General features: G+C 36.4%; 1 protein-coding gene across 1 annotated transcript; it reads left to right on the plus strand.

Annotated features, from left to right (window-relative positions):
• Positions 1 to 42: 42 nt before the first annotated feature.
• On the plus strand, positions 43 to 4,042 carry LOC112056086 (CD151 antigen-like). The gene has a single exon (XM_024096430.2). It carries the CDS (start codon positions 401 to 403, stop codon positions 1,163 to 1,165), a length of 765 nt encoding a protein of 254 aa, XP_023952198.1. The 5' UTR covers positions 43 to 400; the 3' UTR covers positions 1,166 to 4,042.
• The last annotated feature ends 18,252 nt before the right edge of the window (positions 4,043 to 22,294 follow it).

A 22,294-nucleotide genomic window follows, 5' to 3' on the forward strand; every position in this document is an offset into this window, starting at 1 on the left:
TAAAATTCTGTTTTAAATAAGTAGGATCAGACTTACTCATAATGCACAAAATATGATGTGTGTCCCTAAGAATAATTAAGTTTACAATGTAGTAACATGCTTTATCTTTATTAATATAGATGACAAATCTTAATAATATTTGTGTAATGAAAAATCTGTCACATAAGAATTTCCGTTATGAGTAATGTAATGTAAGTCAAATAATTACAGTCAAGAAATCTTAGTCATCGCCTCTCACTATGCAAATAGGTAATCGTATCGTATAGTGTAAACGACCCGACGTAGAGGTCCGAACGAGTATCGCGAGTTTATAAAACTTCTCGCGCGCAGGCGACGTTTCTCACTCTATCGCCAACGATCATTGCCGCCGGTCGATACGTGATTACGCGCGAAATTAAACATGGCGAAAGAAGAGCTCATCAAGGGTGTGTTGTATGTTGTGAACGTGATATACGCGGTGTTCGGCTTAGTGACAGCTGCAACCGGTATCTGGTTTTTCGTGCAGCTTTCCGAATTCGTCGCGTTGAGGAATAGCAACCACTATTTACTGGACTACAGAGTCTACTGGCCCCAAGTCGCGCCATGGTTCTTCATACTACTCGGACTGTTCGTGATGATGGTGGCCTTCTGCGGATGGTGCGGTGCCAACAAAGAGAGCAGAGGCCTTCTGGGAGTGTACGGTTTCTTCTTGCTGCTTATTATTTTGGGGCAACTGATCTCCGCCACATTGATTTTCGTGTTCGTCGACGGAGAGGACACTGACAGGTTCATCAAGGACACAGTTTACGATGGATACTACAATTCCCAATCCAACCCTGACGTGTTCAAAGCTTTCGGCAAAATTGAGAGGAAGTTAAGATGCTGCGGTGCGAATGACGCTAGAGATTACAGAAGCTGGAGGAACGATCTACCTCTGACGTGTTGTCTGGACAGCTACTATAGAGCTACCTGTGAGTTCACTGACAAGGAAGCTAACGAAAGACTGGGATGTGCTAAAGTTGCGTCTGTTTACACCAAGATTATTAGTTCGTCGGTTGCCGGGGCTTCGCTGCTGATATCACTGGTCGAGATAACTGGTCTTATACTCTCCTGGAAGCTGTTCAAATCGTTGAGGGAAGTGGAACATTACATCACAGAGAGAAAAGAGGGTGAAACCGAGTGCTAATTTTAAGTTAAAGGTAACAAATCGGTTGTTTAGATCATGTTTGGATGCATATTGTATGGTGTTTCGCAATAGTTTAGTGTGATTCTATTGAACAATCGATTGTAAGGTCGACTCAACGGTTGAATGGTTTGAATCTCATTGAATGTATTGTGGTGGACAGGCGTGCGAACTCTCCCATTTTTTTTTCTAACTTATTCGGTATGTTCTTTAAAGTTACAACATATTAACTGAAGTGTAGTTATGAACTTGTTTTCCGCTATGTATGGAATCTAATAAATAAATACTTAATAGATGTAATTAAGTGACGTCATCAATAATTCAATATGGCGGACAACAAGCGCCGGTTCACATAGCATTATTAATAATTAAACACGCAACAATTAATAGTTGCTAAACAACAATAACAACAGCTCAAGTAATTTTTTTTTTCTTTTCATTATCTATTAATTTTACTTTTCTATAATGGGAGCACTTGTTTTTATTTTTCTTTTGAGTCGACTTGTACAGTTGGGTGCTTTATTTTGTTACCTTTAGCCAAATTTTACCACCGATGTCAGCACGTCACTAGGCCTACGCGTGCGCATACAAAAATCGATTTTAAGTTAAACGCAATAAGAGTTATATTGCTTTAATGTAGGTTACAGCGATTTTCCCGCCACGACACGAAGTCGAAGCCTGAACAATTTTCATTTTCCTCAGAAAGTTATATACTCTATCACGGCTTTACTTGTCTTTTGAGAATAAATTCCATTTCCTTATTTAAAGGAAACTCGGTATATTTTATTCTTATGACTCTAGTTTCTGACATTCCCTAATTAATTCCGTTTTTAATTCATCACAGTTACCAATCCAATCGTGTCATTTTTAGTAATACATTTTTTTATTTTTTTTTTAAATATTTTATATTGTGCATGTATATTTTGCTGCTTATTTTATCTAGGTGGTATATTCTCAAATTTATTTACAATTTTACGTTTAAGTTTTTTATAATTTAGATTTTTAATCAAAGCGTTGAATTACAATCGAAATTCAGTATTTGTATAGTTTATATTATAACTTTAAAATATTGTGACAATCAACTTTTTTGACCATACAAGTTGCACGTTTGACAGTTAATTATTGACAGTTGACATTTTGACAGATGTAGATGTAAACGGCAGCTATCTCACCGCCACACCCGGGTCAAAGATCTATTCAGTTAACAGTCTCATCTTAATCATTAATTTCCTCCTCGGGCCGTGAATCATTACCTGGACTGACTGACTCACTTGTAACTCAATTGTAGAATGTCTCATGACCTCGAATAGTCCCCCCTTGCCCCTTTACCCCACCACATGTTTTGTTGTATCGTTGAGGATCATTGCGTAAGGTTGAATGGTTACGTACAACCTTAAGGTTGTAGTAGGTACTTGAGTACTATGAGAAAAATTTGACCTCGACTCGATTAGATATAAGCCTCTAATTCGATTTCACTCAACCAATTTGACCCATGCGTGAACCGTGGCTCTGTTTGATTTTTTCAATTGTATCTCCAATTCAATAAATGTTATAATTCAATGAATCTCATTGTAACTTTATTATTGATCGAAGGTTTCATAAGTTACGTTTATAGAAAAATATTATTCGTCCATTTTACAATTTGGTTTCAAAATACTCTTTTTTTAATAACATTTTATACTTTTAGTCTTATCGCAATTTTTTGTTATCTTTTCGGTTTTCGTTTATGTATCTTCAATAAACTTATTTCTTGACTTCAAAGCAATTTACGAATAAACCTTCGTACAATTTAATTTATTGAGAAATTCCGTTAATTTACTAACTGAATTAATAACTTATTTCAGTTAATAAATAACTGAATTAAGTTATTAATTCAGTTAATTAACTTAATTCAAGAAATAAGTTTGTATTGTAAGAAATATGTATGCATCTAGTTGTATAAATTTATTTCAAGCTGAATAAATAAATACAAATGGGCCAAATTGTACGTACAGACATAATAACATACTTAATATTATATACATGTTTGTTTACTATATCGACTGCGCAATCGTTTGCGCAAGGCCTTCTAAGAGGACTATTGATGGCATAGGTGGCGCTTTCGTCACCGAGTTACGAAATTTAAAAAAGTAGGCCAGCCAGGTGTTTATATACTTTATAGTTTTGCGAAATACATATTTTTTTGGTAATATACATATAAAATACGAAATTTGAACCGTGCCATCTGTTTCATATGCTCTGTAAGCCATTGTTAGTTGTATATTTGGGTGCCTTTCGAATTATTGCCTGTAATTAAGTAATTTATTGAAAAAAATATAAAAAAAGGAAACAAAAATAAAGTTGTGTAAGATTCGGTGATAATTCATTTTTACTAAAAAACTGCCGTATGAGTTAATATGAATTTAATATTATTATGATAATATTATTTATATTAGAAGTACAATAATATTCCCAATTTCTCCGTCTATATACATAATATTGTAATGTAATTATTATATAAGTGAATGAAGTACGTTTTCCGTCCTTTTTTATAATCATAATATTGTTTACATATTTTGAAAATAGAATTCTGTGTATGTAACTTTTATTCACATGCCAAAGAAATGTGTACAAATGTAACGCATTCATTTACCTGAATAAATAAAAAAAATATGAAAATATATAAAAAAGTTTTTTTTGCATGCAAAAAATATATATTATCTATGCATAGAAAATAGCTTAAGATGATATATCACACCACTGATTTAGATTATATTTTATAAGTTATTTTTATACGATTATAATAATTTTATATATTAAAATAAATTATAATAAGTCGGAACTAGTCTTAAGTCGTTCATATAATTATAGTAAGAGAGAAATAAACTTTATTGAATCTCACCTATTGTTTTATTTACTGAAGAATAAAATCACAAATCTAAAAAAGCTTATATCATCAAAAATTTTATGCAATGATTAATTATTATTTGCTTTATCTATCTAAACCATTATTATTAAGAGGTAAAAACTTCTGAATCAATTTTAATACAAGACAGTTCAGTAAGTTTTCCTTGATTTTCCTTTTGCATTGTAACTATTGAATAGCTTTAGCAGTAAAAAACATTACGTTATATTTTTATATTATCTTCGACGTTAATCAAATGAAGTATTCATGGGGCAGTAGTTATTTTAATCTATGTCTATAGCCTTCCTCTATAAATGGGCTATCTAAGACTGAAAGAATTTTTCAAATCGGACCAGTAGTTCCTGAGATTAGCGCGTTCAATCAAACAAACAAACAAACTCTTCAGCTTTATAATATTAGTATAGATTAACTTCACGTCGCAATGACGTCTTGCGTATATTTATAGACCATAAGCACACAAGCATAGTGTGTGAATAGACTAAATGTGGCAGCCGGCAGGTAAAAATATATCTGTGACCCTATCTATAAAAAAAATCATTTATTTTTTGAAATAATAATACTGAATAAAATAGATAGGAAAATTCAACAGAACATTTCCAACTTAAAGAACTTGCTAACATATACCTACTCCATTAAGCTCCGCGTATAAAAAGATTCAAGGACAAAGAAGTCTAGTAACTAGATTACAATAAACTACCCACATTTTACCACAAGAAAACCCAATTTTCCGACAAAGAGCAAGGGTAGGGTACATAAAGCGTGGAGACTAGTTTAGTGTCCGGGCGGGACTCGGGGGCTAGTAGATAAACACATAAAACTAGTAAAAAGAGTAAAAAAGCGAGCGAGGTTTGCTTTAGGGGAGGGGGTCACTACGGAATCTTAAATGGATACAACGTTGCCGTAGAGTTACCTACTGGAAGTGCTATATTATTGCATACATATAAAATAGTTTTTTCATTTCTCATACTCGGAAAGCAGTGTTGTTTTGATCTGAGTATTGGGTGAAAAATGCTGCTTCTCTCCATAGGGAGAGAAAATCTCATAAAGTTTAGTGCCTGTATACAATGTTTGTACATATGTAATCAAACTTTACAAATTTTTGAACGATTACCTCTAACAAATTCAAACAAATTTGGCTGTAAATGTAATTAATTTGTGTATTTGAAACAAAAGTAGGAGACTCAGGTATTTTATCAGACGATATGGTGATCCATGGCGGATACTCCTTCTAATTTTTGGTTTTTGTTGCATCTATGAAGAGTAAAATACTGATAAAAGGAGAGGAAAAGTTTAATGTGAGTTTGTAAAAAGCGACACATCTAGTAAAATTCAGTTCAATGTAGTGACCCACATTCATAGAGTTATGTCGTTTGGGCGAAGGCAGATAAATAAACTGAGCGAAGTATGTATTGTGTTTCACACTATATAGCTAAGTTATTACTACACCGAGATAAACATGTTATGACACGGTGGCAGGTACCTGCAGTCTGCACATTCTTACTGGCATACCTGCTTGCTTGCATTTCTTATATTCATCATCATCATCATCATATCAGCCGATGGACGTCCACTGCAGGACATAGGCCTTTTGTAGGGACTTCCAAACATCACGATACTGAGCCACCTGCATCCAGCGAATCACTGCGAATCGCTTGATGTCGTCAGTCCACCTGGTGGGGGGTCGGCCAACACTGCGCTTACTACTGCGGGGTCGCCATTAAAGCACTTTGGGACCCCAACGTCAATCGGCTCTTCGAACTATGTGCCCCGCCCATTGCCACTTCAGCTTCGCAACTCGTTGAGCTATGTCGGTGACTCTGGTTCTTCTGCGGATCTCCTCATTTCTGATTCGATCACGCAGAGATACTCCTAACATTGCTCGTTCCATCGCCCGCTGTGTGAATCTGAGCCTTCTTATGAGGCCCATAGTTAGCGACCAAGTCTCGGAACCATAGGTCATTTCTTATATTAATAAGAAAAAAAAATCATTGAAATGATAGTTGTTTTTCGATAACTCTTTGTCTTCTTCATTGATTCGTAGATAATATAAGAACATACTGAAAGCTTAAACCGGTAAGTGGCTCAAGTATGCCTCTCTGATAGAGAGTAACATTTACTCTCTATCAGAGATATATTTGTACCTTTGGCCGTGGAAACCCTTGGGCCATGGAGTCTTGGCTAGTTGCCTCGACTAGTGACAGAAGGGCTGACTCATTTTATGCGCAAAGGATCGGCCTGGCTGTCCAGCGCGGAAATGCAGCCAGTGCTTGCCACCATTCCACGTGGGAATGATTTGTTTAGTTATTATGATAAGTTAGCTTAAGTTCCTCATTGTATTCTTTGTCAATAAAAAAAAATTAAAACAAAGAACATACTTAAACTAAATAATTTAAAATCAAAAACCCGCATTGTCAGTTAACATCCTACAAGAAAATAAAATATATTTTGTTTAGAAATAACAAAAATATATTAATATCGACGAAACGTAGAATATGCAGGTAGTTCTATAATTATTTGCTCAAAAGTAGTACTTGTATTGATATGCTCGGAAGCATAGTAAGGAAAGAAAATGTTATACCCGCTTTTAGATTACCGAAATCTAGGACCATTTTTTTAAATATTTTTTACTGACTATTCTTGATTTTATTTAACAAAGAGTAGGGTCTGTGGTATGTAAATTTGATGGTAATTGAGGCTCAAACTGCGCGTTATACATCATTTGTAGAGCCAATTATTTTAATTAGAATGTCGTAGATAATTAGTAGGCCTGCCTGATTGATTGAGAGGGCTCCATCTCTATGATAATAGCTCATTAACATCTATAATTCCAGCACACTTAATATAAATTATGGAATGACACAATCAAAAGAATACATTTTAATTTTTAAAATTACAAAATGTCTGTTTTCCATTTTACCTTTTTTTGATTAATAGTAAAGTTTGGACTACCTACAAGGAGTACCTTCAATACTCAATAGTCGATTGAGTAATGAGTAGGTATATCTGTATAATTGAGAAGTCAATAATAGTTGATACTGGAAGTATTGTATGATTTAAAAAAGACTGTAGAGTTTCTTCTCAGCAGAACTTGCCTTCCAAACCAGTGGTAGAGTTTTTACAAATAGTCAAACTTGATCTAACAAAAGTTCGTGTTTATTGACAGTTTATAAAACTAAACCTACAACATGAATCTCTCTATCTATTCGTGAAAATTACATGAAAATCCATTCAATGATTTAGAGTTCATAACGAACGACATATTCGGTGGAGGACGTTGTTTCATAGTCTTTCATATTAATGAAAACCACATGGATTCTCATTAGTTTTCAAGTGATGCAAACAGACAGATCGACAGACAGTCGCCAGCTGTTGCCATTCTTCGGTACTATATGTAGGGCAGTTGACCAGGGACCAATCCTGGATGGACTTATTTCGCTATTTCTAACCTGTCAGGAGCTAACCTACGAGGAGGTTTTTATATGTATACTTAGTTTTATTGTTTCTATTGCGTGTGTCAAATAAAATAATATTCTTTCTTTCTGTTTATATATTTTTGTTAATACAGAAACTTCCTCTTAACTTTGAGTGAGTGAGTGTTAGGAATGAGGTTATCCTAACTCATTAGGATAACCTCATTCCTAAGTGTCAATACTACATAGTATTAACTACCTTAATGTCTAGTGGATGCTCACCACTGATCTGCTGCTACTGATCAAGGTCCTGGAACCGAGTATGAAATCAATCTAAACAATCTATACTAATATTCTCTCATTTAATTATGTTCTTTTTTTTAACACTGTTTATATAAAAATATAATACAAAACACTATAAAAAATTTATTAAAAAAAAAATTAACCCTCCCGCTGCGGGACATTTGAGTGCCAAAGAAACCTGTGGCCAGGGATCTAGAGTGAGGAACCTCCTCACAATACGCGCCGTCTCAAGAATCACTGCCTCTGTATCCGACTCTTGATCCAACAGTCAAGTGAAAGCTTCTTAAGGTTTTGGTCGAAGCTTTTCGCTTTATGACCATTGACTGAAACAACTATCGGAACAATAATAGTTGACTCAACATTCCACATGGCGGTAATCACGTGAGCAAGGTCCAAGTATTTCGATACTTTTTCCTTTACGGCTTTAACCAGATTATCGTCATGTGGAACAGTAATATCAACAAATATTGCAAGGCGCACCGACCTATTTACTATACTAATATTATTAAGAGGTAAAGTTTGTGGTGTTGTAGGGGGTAATCATTGGATCTACTGAACCGATTTTGAAAAATATTTTGCCAATAGAAAGTCACGTTGTTTGTGAGTGACATAGGCTTTATTTTAACCCTGTATTCCCAAGGAAACGGCAATAATGCTGGTAAAACCACGGGGCGTCGGCGTTATGTATAGCTTAGTACGAGACCGACACACCTCGCATCCACGCAATCGGTTAAACACACAATCAATACGGACCTTGCGATCATTTAGTGAACGATTTAACTGATGACATAGGGCGACCCTCGCACGCGATTAACGACTTTAATTAAAAGCAATTTGGGCTATAATTGCGTACAATTACTCTACATATAAACCATGGGATTAAGGATGTAATCGAAGGTTTCGGTTGGATTACATTAATTTTTGAAATAGTTTTTAGAGTTGAAAGATGCACAGTTTTTACGAGTTGGAAGGATTAAAGTTCAGAGTACTATTTTTACGTGGAGAAATCCTCATGGATACCTTCTCGCCTCGTAGATTTTCATCCTCCTCCTTACAAGTTAAGAAATTAAATATCACATGTCTCTAACGCTGAATGGAAATATCGTGAGGAAACCTGCATAGCAGAGAATTTTCCTAATTCTCTGCGTATGTGAAGTCTGCCAATCTGCATTGGGCCAGCGTGATGACTATTCCTAACCCCTTTCATTTTGAGAGGAGGCTCGAGCTCAGCAGTGGGCCAAATATGGGTTGATAATGATGATTAAGTATGCAGGGTATAACCAAGCCACTGTATCACATGTTTTACCTAACCAATGAAGGTGAATCATGCATTTGCAATTTCAAATGTATGACACATGAGTCATTCTGACCACGCGCGCTAAAGTAACGGCGAAGAAAGCACTGGATCATAAACCTGATTATTTTCCCACTTGGTTCCTTGTCGGAAACTTGTTATAACTTCACAAGGAAATTAACTTCTGTAGCGTATAATAGTTGAAGTTATCGGGAAATTAGTTTCCATTTTAAGTTATCGAACACTTATCGCAATTACTTTATAATAGTTATTATCAGGAGCAGTGGTAAGTTTAAAGGATTTTATGAAAGTTTTTAATCAGTTTATTATAGACGAGAAGACGCCTCGTGGCTTAGCCGCCATTGCTCCCATCTCTGTGAGAAATTAGGCATAAAATATAGCCTATATTAAATGGTGTGAAACAGTTAAAATCGATTTAATAGAGATTAGCCTCTACAACACCACAAACTTTATAATATTAGTATAATTGGAAGACGCCTTGCGGTTGCTCCCATTCCCCTAAGAATTCCGGGATAAATAAATATATAGCGTCTCTTACTCGCTGATAAGGTGGCTTTCAATCGGTTTCAGAGCCTATTCTATGGATATGACCTCTGCGTCGGATTCCGGAGGGTGTGGATTCAAATCCGGTCCGGGGCATGCACTTCCAACTTTTCAGTTGTGTGCATTTTAAGAAATTAAATATCACGTGTCTCAACATCATCAACATCGTGAGGAAACCTGCACACCAGAGAATTTTCTTAATTCTCTACATGTGTAAAGTCTGCCACTTCGCATTGGGCCAGCGTGGTTTACTATTGGCCTAACCCGTCTCATTCTGAGAGGAGACTCGAGCTCAGCAGTGAGCCGAATATGGTATGATAATGATGATGATGATGATTGGAAAATAAATTTTCCGTTTTCTTCAATTTGTGTGTACAGTTAGTTAAAAACTTTTACACGCCATGTACATAGTGTAGGTTAGGGAATTCATAACATGTTAACACTCCCCTTCTCTGTTAGTGTTGTACTCCCAGCTAAATTCATTTATATAAATAAACAACATCTATTAAACAGAGACGCGAGTAGAATACATTTTATCTCGGAGAAACAATGAAGTCGTACGGGATTTTTAAATTAAATCCAAGCGGATTAACTTGCTAGCTAAAGCTAGATGTGTATGTTATTATGTCTAAGCCAGTGCTTCTCAACTTTCTTCTATAGTTAAAAATTCTGTATCTACTGATCTTTTTCTGATCCCTCGAGACTGTATTAAAGTCACTATTGCTGAAGAAGTAAGTTTCCATTCTAAAAGTATTATAGAATTTCTATAGATATAGACGCTTTTTCATTTCAAATTCGTAAAGAGTTGTGGTTTATAATTTTCAATATTACGTCTGTATGCGAGGTGTAAAACAACGATAAGGCTAAAACAACGGCTGCTAAGAAGAAATTTAACAGCAAATTCATCAATAATTTATTATTATCTATATATATTATATATTATCTATCTATATATATCTATACTTATAATCTATATCTATAGTTATAATAAAACTGGTCGAATTCTATACATTTATTCGCAATTTTAGATTTTACTTATCCCATTTGTAATAACAAACGTTAGCGTGGCATAAAGGACGCCAGCGCCATCTAGAATCTATACTTATATCACGAATTCTGTACATTTTGTACATTCTGTACATTGAAGATGTTTTGAAAAATGTTGCTGGAGGACATAATAATCGAATGAAGCTAAAAATATTTTGTTTCGATTTTTTTGTCTGTTTGTCTGTCTGTCCGTGTTTTTTTTGTTATACGGGCATCACTCTGAAACTACTGAATGAATTCAAATGAAACTTGGCACGGTTTAAGACTATACAATAAGTACTAAGAAGGTTATAGGATACTTTATACTGCGAAACTATTTTTTTTAAAATTAAACCCCTAAAGTGGCGGTGGTGGATTTCCACGCGGACGAAGTCGCGGGCGTCCACTATAATTTATAATATCACGATTCAACAAATAATTTGAACAGCACAGAAAATTTCAAACTGAAATATCGCTATAAAATTCTATTTTTTAAATAGATAATCAAGGGAAGAATCACACATTTTTTTTGTACCTATATAATGACAAATATTTCCCTTTCCCCTCTAAGTCAAAATCTTATATTAGGAATGGATAGCCTTGGATTTAAGCCTGGCTCAAGTGTGGTATAAAATTTAGTATTAATGAATATTTGGATTTTACATAATTCTGTCTTTTATTTGCGACCCTGAATAAGATGACCCTGGCGACAAAAATAAGCTTATTTAGCTTGGTAACAGGTAATCCTTTGATCATGAGTCAAAGGTTGGAAGCCGCTGGTCTAAACAATCACATTAGGTATAGCTGCCTGCCGATCGTGCATTGACAATGCGTTGACCTTGAATTCCGCCGTGCAGCTATCATGCATACTAGTACCCAGTAGATGCAGCTAAACAATATTATGATTATAATTTGTTGTAAATATGTAAACTATTCATAATTACGTGAGGTCTTACTGTGGGGCAAATTGTCTGATGATTACTATATAGTTATTATTGGTAATTACATAATTTATAATTTTTTTATATCTTATGTCAGATATTATACAAAATTTGTCTAGAAAGTATTATTGCCTTAGTAACATAGTTTTTTTTTTAATTTTCTAAATGTGTAAAATTTTTTTGGGTACCACAAATATCGGTAAAACAGCTAGACAAGATAAAAGGTTTGCCATGGTAGTTTTTTGTTTATATTTTTTAGCCTGACTCAGAGTTTAGGACTACCCTTCTTATAAAGAAGATCTACGAAGCCATTTGAAGCCCACTGAGCTATTGAGGACCGTTAAGGTCTCAACACAATAACGACAGGTTGTAGGTTCGATCTCAGCTCGTTAGACTATATAAAAAACTGGACGCTGGACTGATCAAGTAAAAACCGCTCTCCATGGATCGCTCCACGAATGTTCTAGGAGAGCCACACTGCGGGAGGAATGGCGACGGATAGTGAGGCTTGCCACCGCGCCCAAATGACGACCACGACCACTCTGTCAAGAGTGTAACGACGAAGAAGAAGAAGAAGAAAATAAAAAAATATGGCAATATTATGTTTGATTAAAAAGTTATAAAACAGCTTGTCTATAAGCGCATGGATCAGTTTAAAAAAGTATACTAAGTACATGTAAGTAAAAGTATAGAAAACTTCGCAACATGTAGGAAACGAATGGCTACATTCCGCGCCTCCATTTGGCAGTGTACCAAATAGTGGGTATTGAGCAACCTTCCTACAACTACGTACTAGAGCTGGAGATCTCGCCGCGGTCAAGGAGGCCCGCTGCCGATTGCACATAATGTATGGAGTGAGGCTTGGCCTTACTATGAGCGATGGGCGGAATACTATCATTATTTTTCACAAGCAAACGCCCATAGCTCTTCGACTATTTTAGAACTTATAAAGAGGAGGAACTCGTCGTAAACGCTGCACTGTTTTTGGCACATTTAGCCCCCATTCGCGCAAGAATTTTTACGAACGTTAAAAAAGCTTTCAAATACAACAAATGCTTTTCCAAGTATATGTTTACACGGTGTTTTCAAAACACGACGATTTTTGGCAGTGTTGTATTTTTTATTTTGGGCGTTGGAAATAGACTTTAATTTTATTTACACTTTAATTGAGCATTTTTTTAACGTAGTTAAAAAGCTCTTGTGCGAATGGGGGCTTATGCTTTAGTTTGATTTTTCATTGACGCTTCGCTTCTATTAGCGAGATCTTATAGCGTTTAGCCTTCTTCGATGAATGGGCTATCGAACACAAAATGAATATAATAATTTGAATCAGTAGTTCCTGAGATTAGCGCTTTTAACTAACTACTAAGTAAAAAATTCTTATATAATAAAGTACGAGTATACTAGTAGGTTTGTTGTACAATATAGGATATTGTTATGGATGTCCTGGGCTGCCAAGCTTTGCTAAGTGATTCTTTTAAGTAAAATGAAAATGGATTTTGTGAGGAAATGGAAATTAGGCAGGGAATTTATTGATTAGACTCACTCTGCTACTATGAAGTTTGGCCGGTTTATGGTGATAATATTTGTTTCTATGCATGACAACAAAAATTTGTTTAACTTTCTATAGTTACCTGAAATAGGAGTTCTTCATGTTATAAAGCCCCAAGTATTAATTCCACTATAACGTGCTGACTTTCGGTTCAGCGTTGTGTTGCACGCTCCGCTCATCGCTTATCACTTGCACTTACAAAGCGATCCTAATGCCCCGCTAACACTTATAATCTACACTAACCTTACCATTTAACAAAATTAATACAGGATCAAAAATTAATCAATACGCTAGCAATTTTGAATATAATTATTTTTTTAAAAGCTTGATGATTGTTGTTTCTACAACTAAGGCCGAATATTTTAATAATACAACTTTTAGCAATTAAGTTACTTATTATTTTAATTACAGTTTTCATCGTAGTAATTTAACTAACGCAAGTTACTTTGCCATTTTAAGTGTTGTTTTAACTTTTGGTCGTAACTAGGTAGTTTATTGCGTAAATTGTATTAACTGGGGGACTTAAAAATATTCTATAAACTTTTGTGCAAGTGATTAGAAAAAAATGTGCTAAAACAAAACCTTGTTACTTAATAACTTCATCATCATCATCATTATCAACCCACATTCGGCTCACTGCTGAGCTCGAGTCTCCTTTCAGAATGAGAGGGGTTAGGCCAATAGTCCACCACGCTGGCCCAATTGGCGGATTGGCAGACTTCACACACGCAGAAAAATATGAAAATTCTCTGGTATGCAGGTTTCCTCACGATGTTTTTCCTTCACCGTTTGAGACACGTGATATTTAATTTCTTAAATTGCACACAACTGATTAGTTGGAGGTGCATGCCCGGACCGGATTTTAACCCACACCCTCCGGAATCGGAGGCAGAGGTCATATCCACTGGGCTATCACTTAATAACTTGGTATTTAATAAATGTAAAGGAGAAGATTTGATAATCTTTTTATGGAAATTTTTCTTCATTTTAAATTGTTTTTGTTTTATAAGAAATTTAATAAAAGGCCAGTGAGAACTACCAATTGCAGAGAAAATCGATTGGAGAAATAAAGTACAATTTATTTGTTATTTATTGCACAAAAGAAAAACAACTACAAATAAAACAAAGGTAAACATAGAAAGCAAGTAGGTATGTGCAAAGGCGGTCTTATTGCTTATAACAATATCTGTCAGACAACCTTAAAAAAGGTTTACTTGAATAAATCTAATTTCTACCTATAGCCCACCCACTGCTTACTGGAGTTGCTTGGAATGAAATGAATGAAACCTAAGCTATCCCTCTACAGGAGAGAGCTGCGTGTTATCTTGCAGTGGGCATTAAAAAAATACGATGATGATGATAATGACATAATCTAAACAATCCATTAGAACACAGGTTCCCAAACCTTTTTTCTCATAGACCGCTTACAAATTGAACTCGTTCCGTTCACCTTGCTAAATTTCTATCTAAAACTCGACAAAAAATGTGATCAGCTGAATCAACAGCCACCACAAAATAACTGCAAAAGTAGGGAGAATTGATTACTTACTTAGTTAATTAATTAAATTAATTGTGATGTGAGTTTATGACAAGACGTAAAATTGTCTAGTCAAAAAGATATTTCAGCCAACTTTAATTTTTGATATCTAGTAACAGCACAAGGAAGCAATCAATTCCCAATTATTTTATTTAGAAGACTCCCCATTCGATTAGAAATGACCAAATAAGGTCATAAAACGCTTTCGCGCTGTCGACCGAAGCGACGCGTTGACTGACGACGGTCGGACTCCGATTTTCGCGCCTCTCGAAGACGGTCGTGCACTTCAAACGCAACGCATTAAAAGTTTAAAGACAGTTGTCATTACACATTACGCAGAACTAAAAACTTAGTGAAATCCTATAGTGGTGCCATTCCAGCGTGGACATCTAGAAGCCATTAACGACGCCCGCAGAAAGCCGAAAAGCAAGGTAAGTCCATAGGCTGTTATCTACTGTTCTATTCGTGTAATGTTTGAATGAAATGACAACTGGTGTACTTTACTCAAATATACGCCGCCGCTAATCAAAGTTTGTAAAACGCATCAACCCCCACAAGAAAGGTGGGACACTATTTACACGTGTCACACCATAAGTTTGGTATAATATATATATATATATATATATATATAACGTAGGTACTAGTTACACCATATAAGGGCCCATTTGAAAATGTGAACCTAATTCGAATGTGTACAAATCGCCCATTGTACAATAATGTCAAGGTGACATGACACATTGTCGCATAATGACAAGACAAGACAAGTGTCATTATCACTGACCGACTTCCGAATAAGCGAGTTCTTTTGTTTGACAGCACCATATTAGTATTACAAAGAACGTGTTTGCGGTTGTGAAGATTATCCTAAATATTATTGCAAATGCGAATGTTTGTTTGTTTTTATGCTTTCATTCAACCATAGACTAGGGGTCTAACATGCGATGAAGTTAAGAGAAATACGACGGGCTCCGTGGCACAGTGGTGTGCACGGTGGATTAACAATACGGAGGTCCTGGGTTCGATCCCCGGCTGGGCCAATTGAGATTTTCTTAATTGGTCCTGGTCTGGGTGGTGGGAGGCTCCGGCCGTGGCTAGTTACCATCCTACCGACAAAGAGGTACCGCGAAGTGAATTAGCTTTCCGATACGATGTCGTGTAGAAACCGAAAGGAGTCTGCATTTTCATCCTGCTCCTAACCAGTTAGCCCGCGTCTATCTTAGATTACATCATCACTTACATCAGGTGAGATTGTAGTCAAGGGTTAACTTGTAAAGAATAAAAAATAGTCAAAATATCGTCCAATGTCAGCAGAGTAGTCTCAGTGCAGACTCTTTCGTCCCAATGCAATGAAACAGATAGCGGCATGCAACCGGTTTTTGGTTGAAATTTGTCTATTTCTCATCTCGACAATATCGTATTGGTCGCATGTTAGCGCCACAGGAGTCTGTCTTTGTCTTTTTGTAAAATTTGAAAGTTTGCCATGTTCTATTAAGGTTGGCAAATTTGAATTTTGGTGGCTTTGGGAGGTACCAGGTTACTGAAGTTCAGACCCTCAGAAGTGTAAACGTATTTTTTTAATTTTATTTGGAATGATACCAGAAATCATCGCTAGACACTTAGCAATCCTTTAATGGATTCCTTTAAAGATATAAACTGAGGGTGAAGTTTTGCCAACGTAAAAAAGGATGTTTCTTTCAATTTGTTATCAAAACCACGGAGCACACAAAGAAGAAAACGCCTTAAAAACTTCATCTTCTTTCTGGAAGTTGGTCAAAAACATTGTCAACGTGTCAAAAAAAAGAAACTTTTACCACTGACTTCTGAAAACACAGACGCCGGAAAAAAAAGATAAATATCCAAAGAAGATGAAAAAGGGGGTGTTCTAATGGTGGGGGGAAAAAAACTGTGCAAGTGGTTACAAATCAGGCAATGAACCCAGGACCACACGTAATAAGTCTAGCCACTGACTACCAAGTTATTGAGACTTCAAAATTATAATAAAAAGGCATTTAAAATTAAAACCAGCGCATGCAAATAACTCTTAAACTCAAAATACGGGATTTTTACATAAATTTTTCGCAAACACAATACCATCATAGTTGGTTGCACACAGACAATGCTTCCCACACTCGTCTTATTATATACGAGTACGTTTACATGCTTCTTGTCATTATTACTGGTTATTTGTCCTCTTGTATATTACACTGTAATGGAAAAAAATCGTCAGCAGATACTTGTATGACTCACTGATGTCTGATATATCAAATTCAAATTATGTAGTTGCAAGAATTCAAGTTATGTTTGTTGCTAATGTGGGACGCTACATGTGTCGACACATTAGCACCGTGTCATATCAGGGAGACAGAATCAAGACCGAGAGTCGCAGCAGAAAAAGCTGAAACCGGTAAGTGGCTCAGGTATGCCTCTCTGACAGAGAGTTACATATTTGTACCTTTTGCCGTGGAGACCCTTGTGCCATGGAGTCGCAGTGCCAAAAATTTTTATCGAATTATTTCACCGCGGCTAGTTGCCTCGACTGGTGACAAGAAGAGAAGAGAAGAAGCTGGCTCATTTTTTGCGCAAAAGGATCAGCCTGGCTGTCCAGCGCGGAAATGCAGCCAGTATTCTTGCCACCATTCCACGTGGGCATGATTTGTATAGTTATTAGGATAAGTTAGCTTAAGCTCCATATTGTATTCTTTCTCAATAAAAAAAAAAAAAAGTTATGTTTCAATTCTTCACAAAACTTTCAACTCAATAATTAATTATCACCATCATTTTTGTTTCTTTCTTTACTTCTTTTTTTTTAATTTTTAACAATGTCAATATAAATATAAAATAAATAAAAAAAAAATCAACCCTCCCGCTACGGGTCATTTGACCAACTTGACCAATTTGACAAATCAACCGGTGGTCAGGGCTCCAGAGTGAGGAACCTCGTAACAATAACGTCTCAAGAATCACTGCCTTTTGTATCCGACTTTTGATCCAACAGTTAAGCGAAAGCTTCATCATCATTAACATCCCATATTCGGCTCACTGTTGAGCACGAGTCCCCTATCAGAATGAAAGGGGTTAGGCTAATAGTCCACCACGCTCGTCCAATGCAGATTGGCAGACTTCAAACACGTAGAGAATTAAGAAAATTATTTTGTATGCAGGTTTCCTCGCGATGTTTTTCCTTCACCGTTTGAGACACGTGATATTTAATTTTTTTTAAATCCGGAATCGAACCTACGCCCTCCGAATCGAAGGCAGAGATATCCTATCACTAATCACTTCATAAATAGAGTGCAAATATGTACATACTATATAATGAAACTTCTGTTGATTTACGCGTTATTTATTAACTATTCTTTTTTTTTTTTTTTTTTTTTTTATTCTTTACAAGTTAGCCCTTGACTACAATCTCACCTAATGGTAAGTGATGATGCAGTCTAAGATGGAAGCGGGCTAACTTGTTAGGAGGAGGATGAAAATCCACACCCCTTTCAGTTTCTACACGGCATCGTACCGGAACGCTAAATCGCTTGGCGGTACGTCTTTGCCGGTAGGGTGGTAACTAGCCGCGGCCGAAGCCTCCCACCAGCCAGACCTGGACAAATTAAGAAAATCTCAAGCTGCCCAGCCGGGGATCGAACCCAGGACCTCCGTCTTGTAAATCCACCGCGCATACCACTGCGCCACGGAGGCCGTCAATTCTAGTACTAACTGACTATAACTAATTTATAGCAGTCAAGACTTTAACTTGCTTAGAATAAAAAAATCTACTAGAGGAACTTGTTGCCATATATGACCCAAATTAAGGCGGACATAGCCGAGAGAATACGTTAGGCCATAACAATAATTGCTAAACTGCGATTAATATCATTAATTTAAGACTTCACATATTCAAACAATCGCAATTTACACAAAAATGAACCTTATTGCAATAAATTAAGATCGTAAATAGTATGTGTATGACTTGACCCTTGTAAACTTCTAATCAAGCTTCGTTTTAAACCGGGTATTGAACCTTGGCCCGGCAGGTGGTGACAATGAAAAGTGCTTATTATCAATGTAATAAGATCTGTTTTTGGATAGCTTGTTAGAAATATGTAGTTCGCACATATTGTATAAGCGATAGCGGATGGCAATTCTACTGCACAATTTGATACTGATTTTCTTTTTATAGTAGATAGGAACATACTAGTAGGCAGTGTCAGGTACACCACTGTTTTGAAGATAGGAGAGATTTTGAGCCGGCAAAACTCCAACGTACATAAGAGATTTCTCCCTACAAAAAAAAATAGGGACGTACCTAAATATTAGGTCCTATTAATCTATTTCATAGACAGAATGTATGCTTACTCCAAATTCTTCTCTAATCTAACGATAGAAAGGCTACGTTGGGTGTTTGTTAGAAAAACTACTTAATAGAGTTTAATTACGAGTATGAGTAGGTATTTTGTTTTATGTGGTTTGATTTCTGGGGCACAAAGATGCAAGAAACTGAACGTCTTCCCAACGGTGTCTATTTTATGAGACTCTAAATTTAGGTTTGCATGTTGAGTGAAATCAACCTTATAAGTCCGTCCCTTTCACCGTGTTTGAAATTTATCATCATCATCAACCCATATTCAGCTCACTGCTGAGCTCGAGTCTCCTCTCATAATGAGAGGGGTTAGGCCAATAGTCCACCACGCTGGCCCAATGCGGATTGGCAGACTTTAGAGAATTAAGAAAATTCTCTGGTATGCAAGTTTCCTCACGATGTTTTTCCTTCACCGTTGGAGACACGTGATATTTAATTTCTTAAAATGCACACAACTGAAAAGTTGGAGGTGCGTGCCCCGGACCGGATTCGAACCCACATCGGAGGCAGAGGTCATCACTGGGCTATCACGGCTCTAGAAATTTATATCTGAGTGAAATAGTTGTCAGGGTCCTCCTTTGTATAATTCGCTCCGCTCATGAATGAGTCCTCTGGTGGTGAGTGAGAAGATTCAATTATCGGTAAGAGAGTGTAATGCAATCAAGTAATTGCGGCGTCCTGCGGCGGCGACTCGTTAACGTCCAGACCGTGAGAGGACTATTTTTGAAAAACGCAGTGGTGGCACGTGATTACTGTTTAGGTACACATGCGGATGTCTGAATAACTATCCCGGGTCTTGGTTTTCACTCCCGTGGTTCTGTCAAAATCGAATTATGTCTCATTGTCAAAGGAGATGGTCCATTTCAGGTCCACTCTTGTATCCCGTATCATTAAAATTTAAAAAATACAAGGAATTTATTAAAATTTAACTAACTAAATAAAAAGTAATAAATAAAATAAAAACCCAAGTTTATTAATGCATTTCTTGGGAGATAATTAATATTATTTCGAAAGAATTAAAGTAAATTCGTAGATTTGTATAATCAAAAATATATTATTCTTTTATTTCCGCCAGGGTACAATGACTGATCCTGGGCTCCATACAATTTTGGACTATCTCCTTTCAACTTTGTACGTCAAGTGGTTTCAGAGATTTCGTGAAGAGTAACTTTTCCCTTTTATATAGTTTAAGATTTCATTATCATCATATTTATCAGTCGATAAACGCCCAATGCTGGACGTAGGCCTTTTGCATGAACCTCCAGGCATAATTTAGTGGGGGGTCGACCAAAACTGCGTTTTCCGGTGCGGGAACGCCATTCCAGCACCTTGGAGTCCCAACATCCATCTGCTCTTCGTACTATGTGGTCTGCCCATTACCACTTCAGATTGGCGACTCGCTGAGCTATGTCAGTGACTTTGGTTCGTGTGCGGATCTCCTCATTTCTGATTCGATCACGCATAGAAAAACCAGCTCGCTCCATCGCCCGCTGACTTACTAAACATGAGATTTAACAAACAGGTATTTGTTTTAATTTTCCTACACTATAAATCACCAGGGCATATGACTAATATGACATATATTCCCATTCCCTTCAAAGTAGTCGGAAAAGACTATGTCGGGAGTGGGGATGACAATAGTCCAGCGGGCGGGGATCGAACCACCACCCCTCAGTAATGAGTCCGGCTCCTTTATCGTTGACCTACTGAAGCTTATATACCACCGATATTTTATACTATAGATATGTTCATCATTCTCAACCCATATTCGGCTCACTGCTGAGCTCGAGTCTCCTCTCAGAATGAGAGGGGTTAGGCCAATAGTCCACCACGCTGACCCAATGCGGATTGGCAGACGTCACACACGCAGAGAATTAGGAAAATTCTCTGGCATGCCGGTTTCCTCACGATGCTTTCCTTCACCGTTTTAGAGACACGTGATATTTAATTATTTAATTTCTTAAAATGCACACAACTGAAAAGTTGGAGGTGCATGCCCCGGACCGGATTCGAACCCACGCCCTCCGGAATCGGAGGCAGAGGTCATATCCACTGGGCTATCACGGCTTTAAATCTGATCGGAATTTTGATAGTCCACTGACAGTCACACATATGCACAATTTTGTGTTTACTTACATTATATATTTATGTATATATAGTTATTACACTTCCTGAATAAACAGCTCGACATTGTAGACAATATTTAGGTATTGTTTGTATAAATAACTTTCGTTGTTTACCTTCTATGCGACTAATTTGCCACCTTTGTGCGCTTAAGTTACAATGCGTTATTGACATATGTAGTAAATAAATAAATAAATATACTTAAACAATACACATCACTATCTAGCCCCAAAGTAAGCATACAGAGTAGCTTGTGTTATGGGTGCTAAGATAGTTGATATTATAATATTAATATACAATTATATACTACATATAAATACTTATATAATGTATAAATACACACAGACACTGGAAAACACCCATGCTCATCACACAAATATTTTCCAGTTGTGGGAATCGAACCCACGGCCGTGGATGCAGGAAGCAGGGTCACTACCCATTGCGCGTCATGTGTGTGTAGTATAAAATCTTTGTTAGTATAAAATCGATCATCTAAAGATATTAAGGGGCCTTTTAGTATATTAGCCATTTCTATGTACTAAAATAATATAATAATGAATCATCAGGTCATAATGAAGGTTGTACATACGCGGTTATTTAGTGTTAGTTTAGTCACCGAGTACCTAGCGCCTGGCGGTGAGTCAGTGAATATAATTGTTTTTCTAACTCATTATACCTGGTTTACTTCATAACTTAGAACGTAACTTAATAACTGGGAGTAAAATATTTCAAGGTGATGTAAACAAGTATGAGGCTTAGTGCAATAATTAAGTAATTATTATAAAATTATTGAATGTCATCATTATCAACCCATATTCACCTCACTGGTGAGCTCGAGTCTTCTTTCAGAATGAGAGTTAGGCCTATAGTCCACCACGCTTGCCCAATGCGGATTGGCATACTTCACAGACGCAGAGAATTAAGAAAATTCTCTGGTATGCAGGTTTCCTCACGATGTTTTTCCTTCACCTTTTGAGACACGTGATATTTAACTTCTTAAAATGCAAATGAAAAGTTGCAGTTGGAATTATCGCATAAGCATATATTTTTTTAAATATTAAATTCTTGTATAAATCATGTCATCATTATTCGCTGACGAACTTTCACTGTTGGACATAGGAC

This window comes from Bicyclus anynana, chromosome 18, assembly GCF_947172395.1.
Source record: "Bicyclus anynana chromosome 18, ilBicAnyn1.1, whole genome shotgun sequence".
Taxonomy (NCBI): Eukaryota; Metazoa; Arthropoda; class Insecta; order Lepidoptera; family Nymphalidae; genus Bicyclus; species Bicyclus anynana.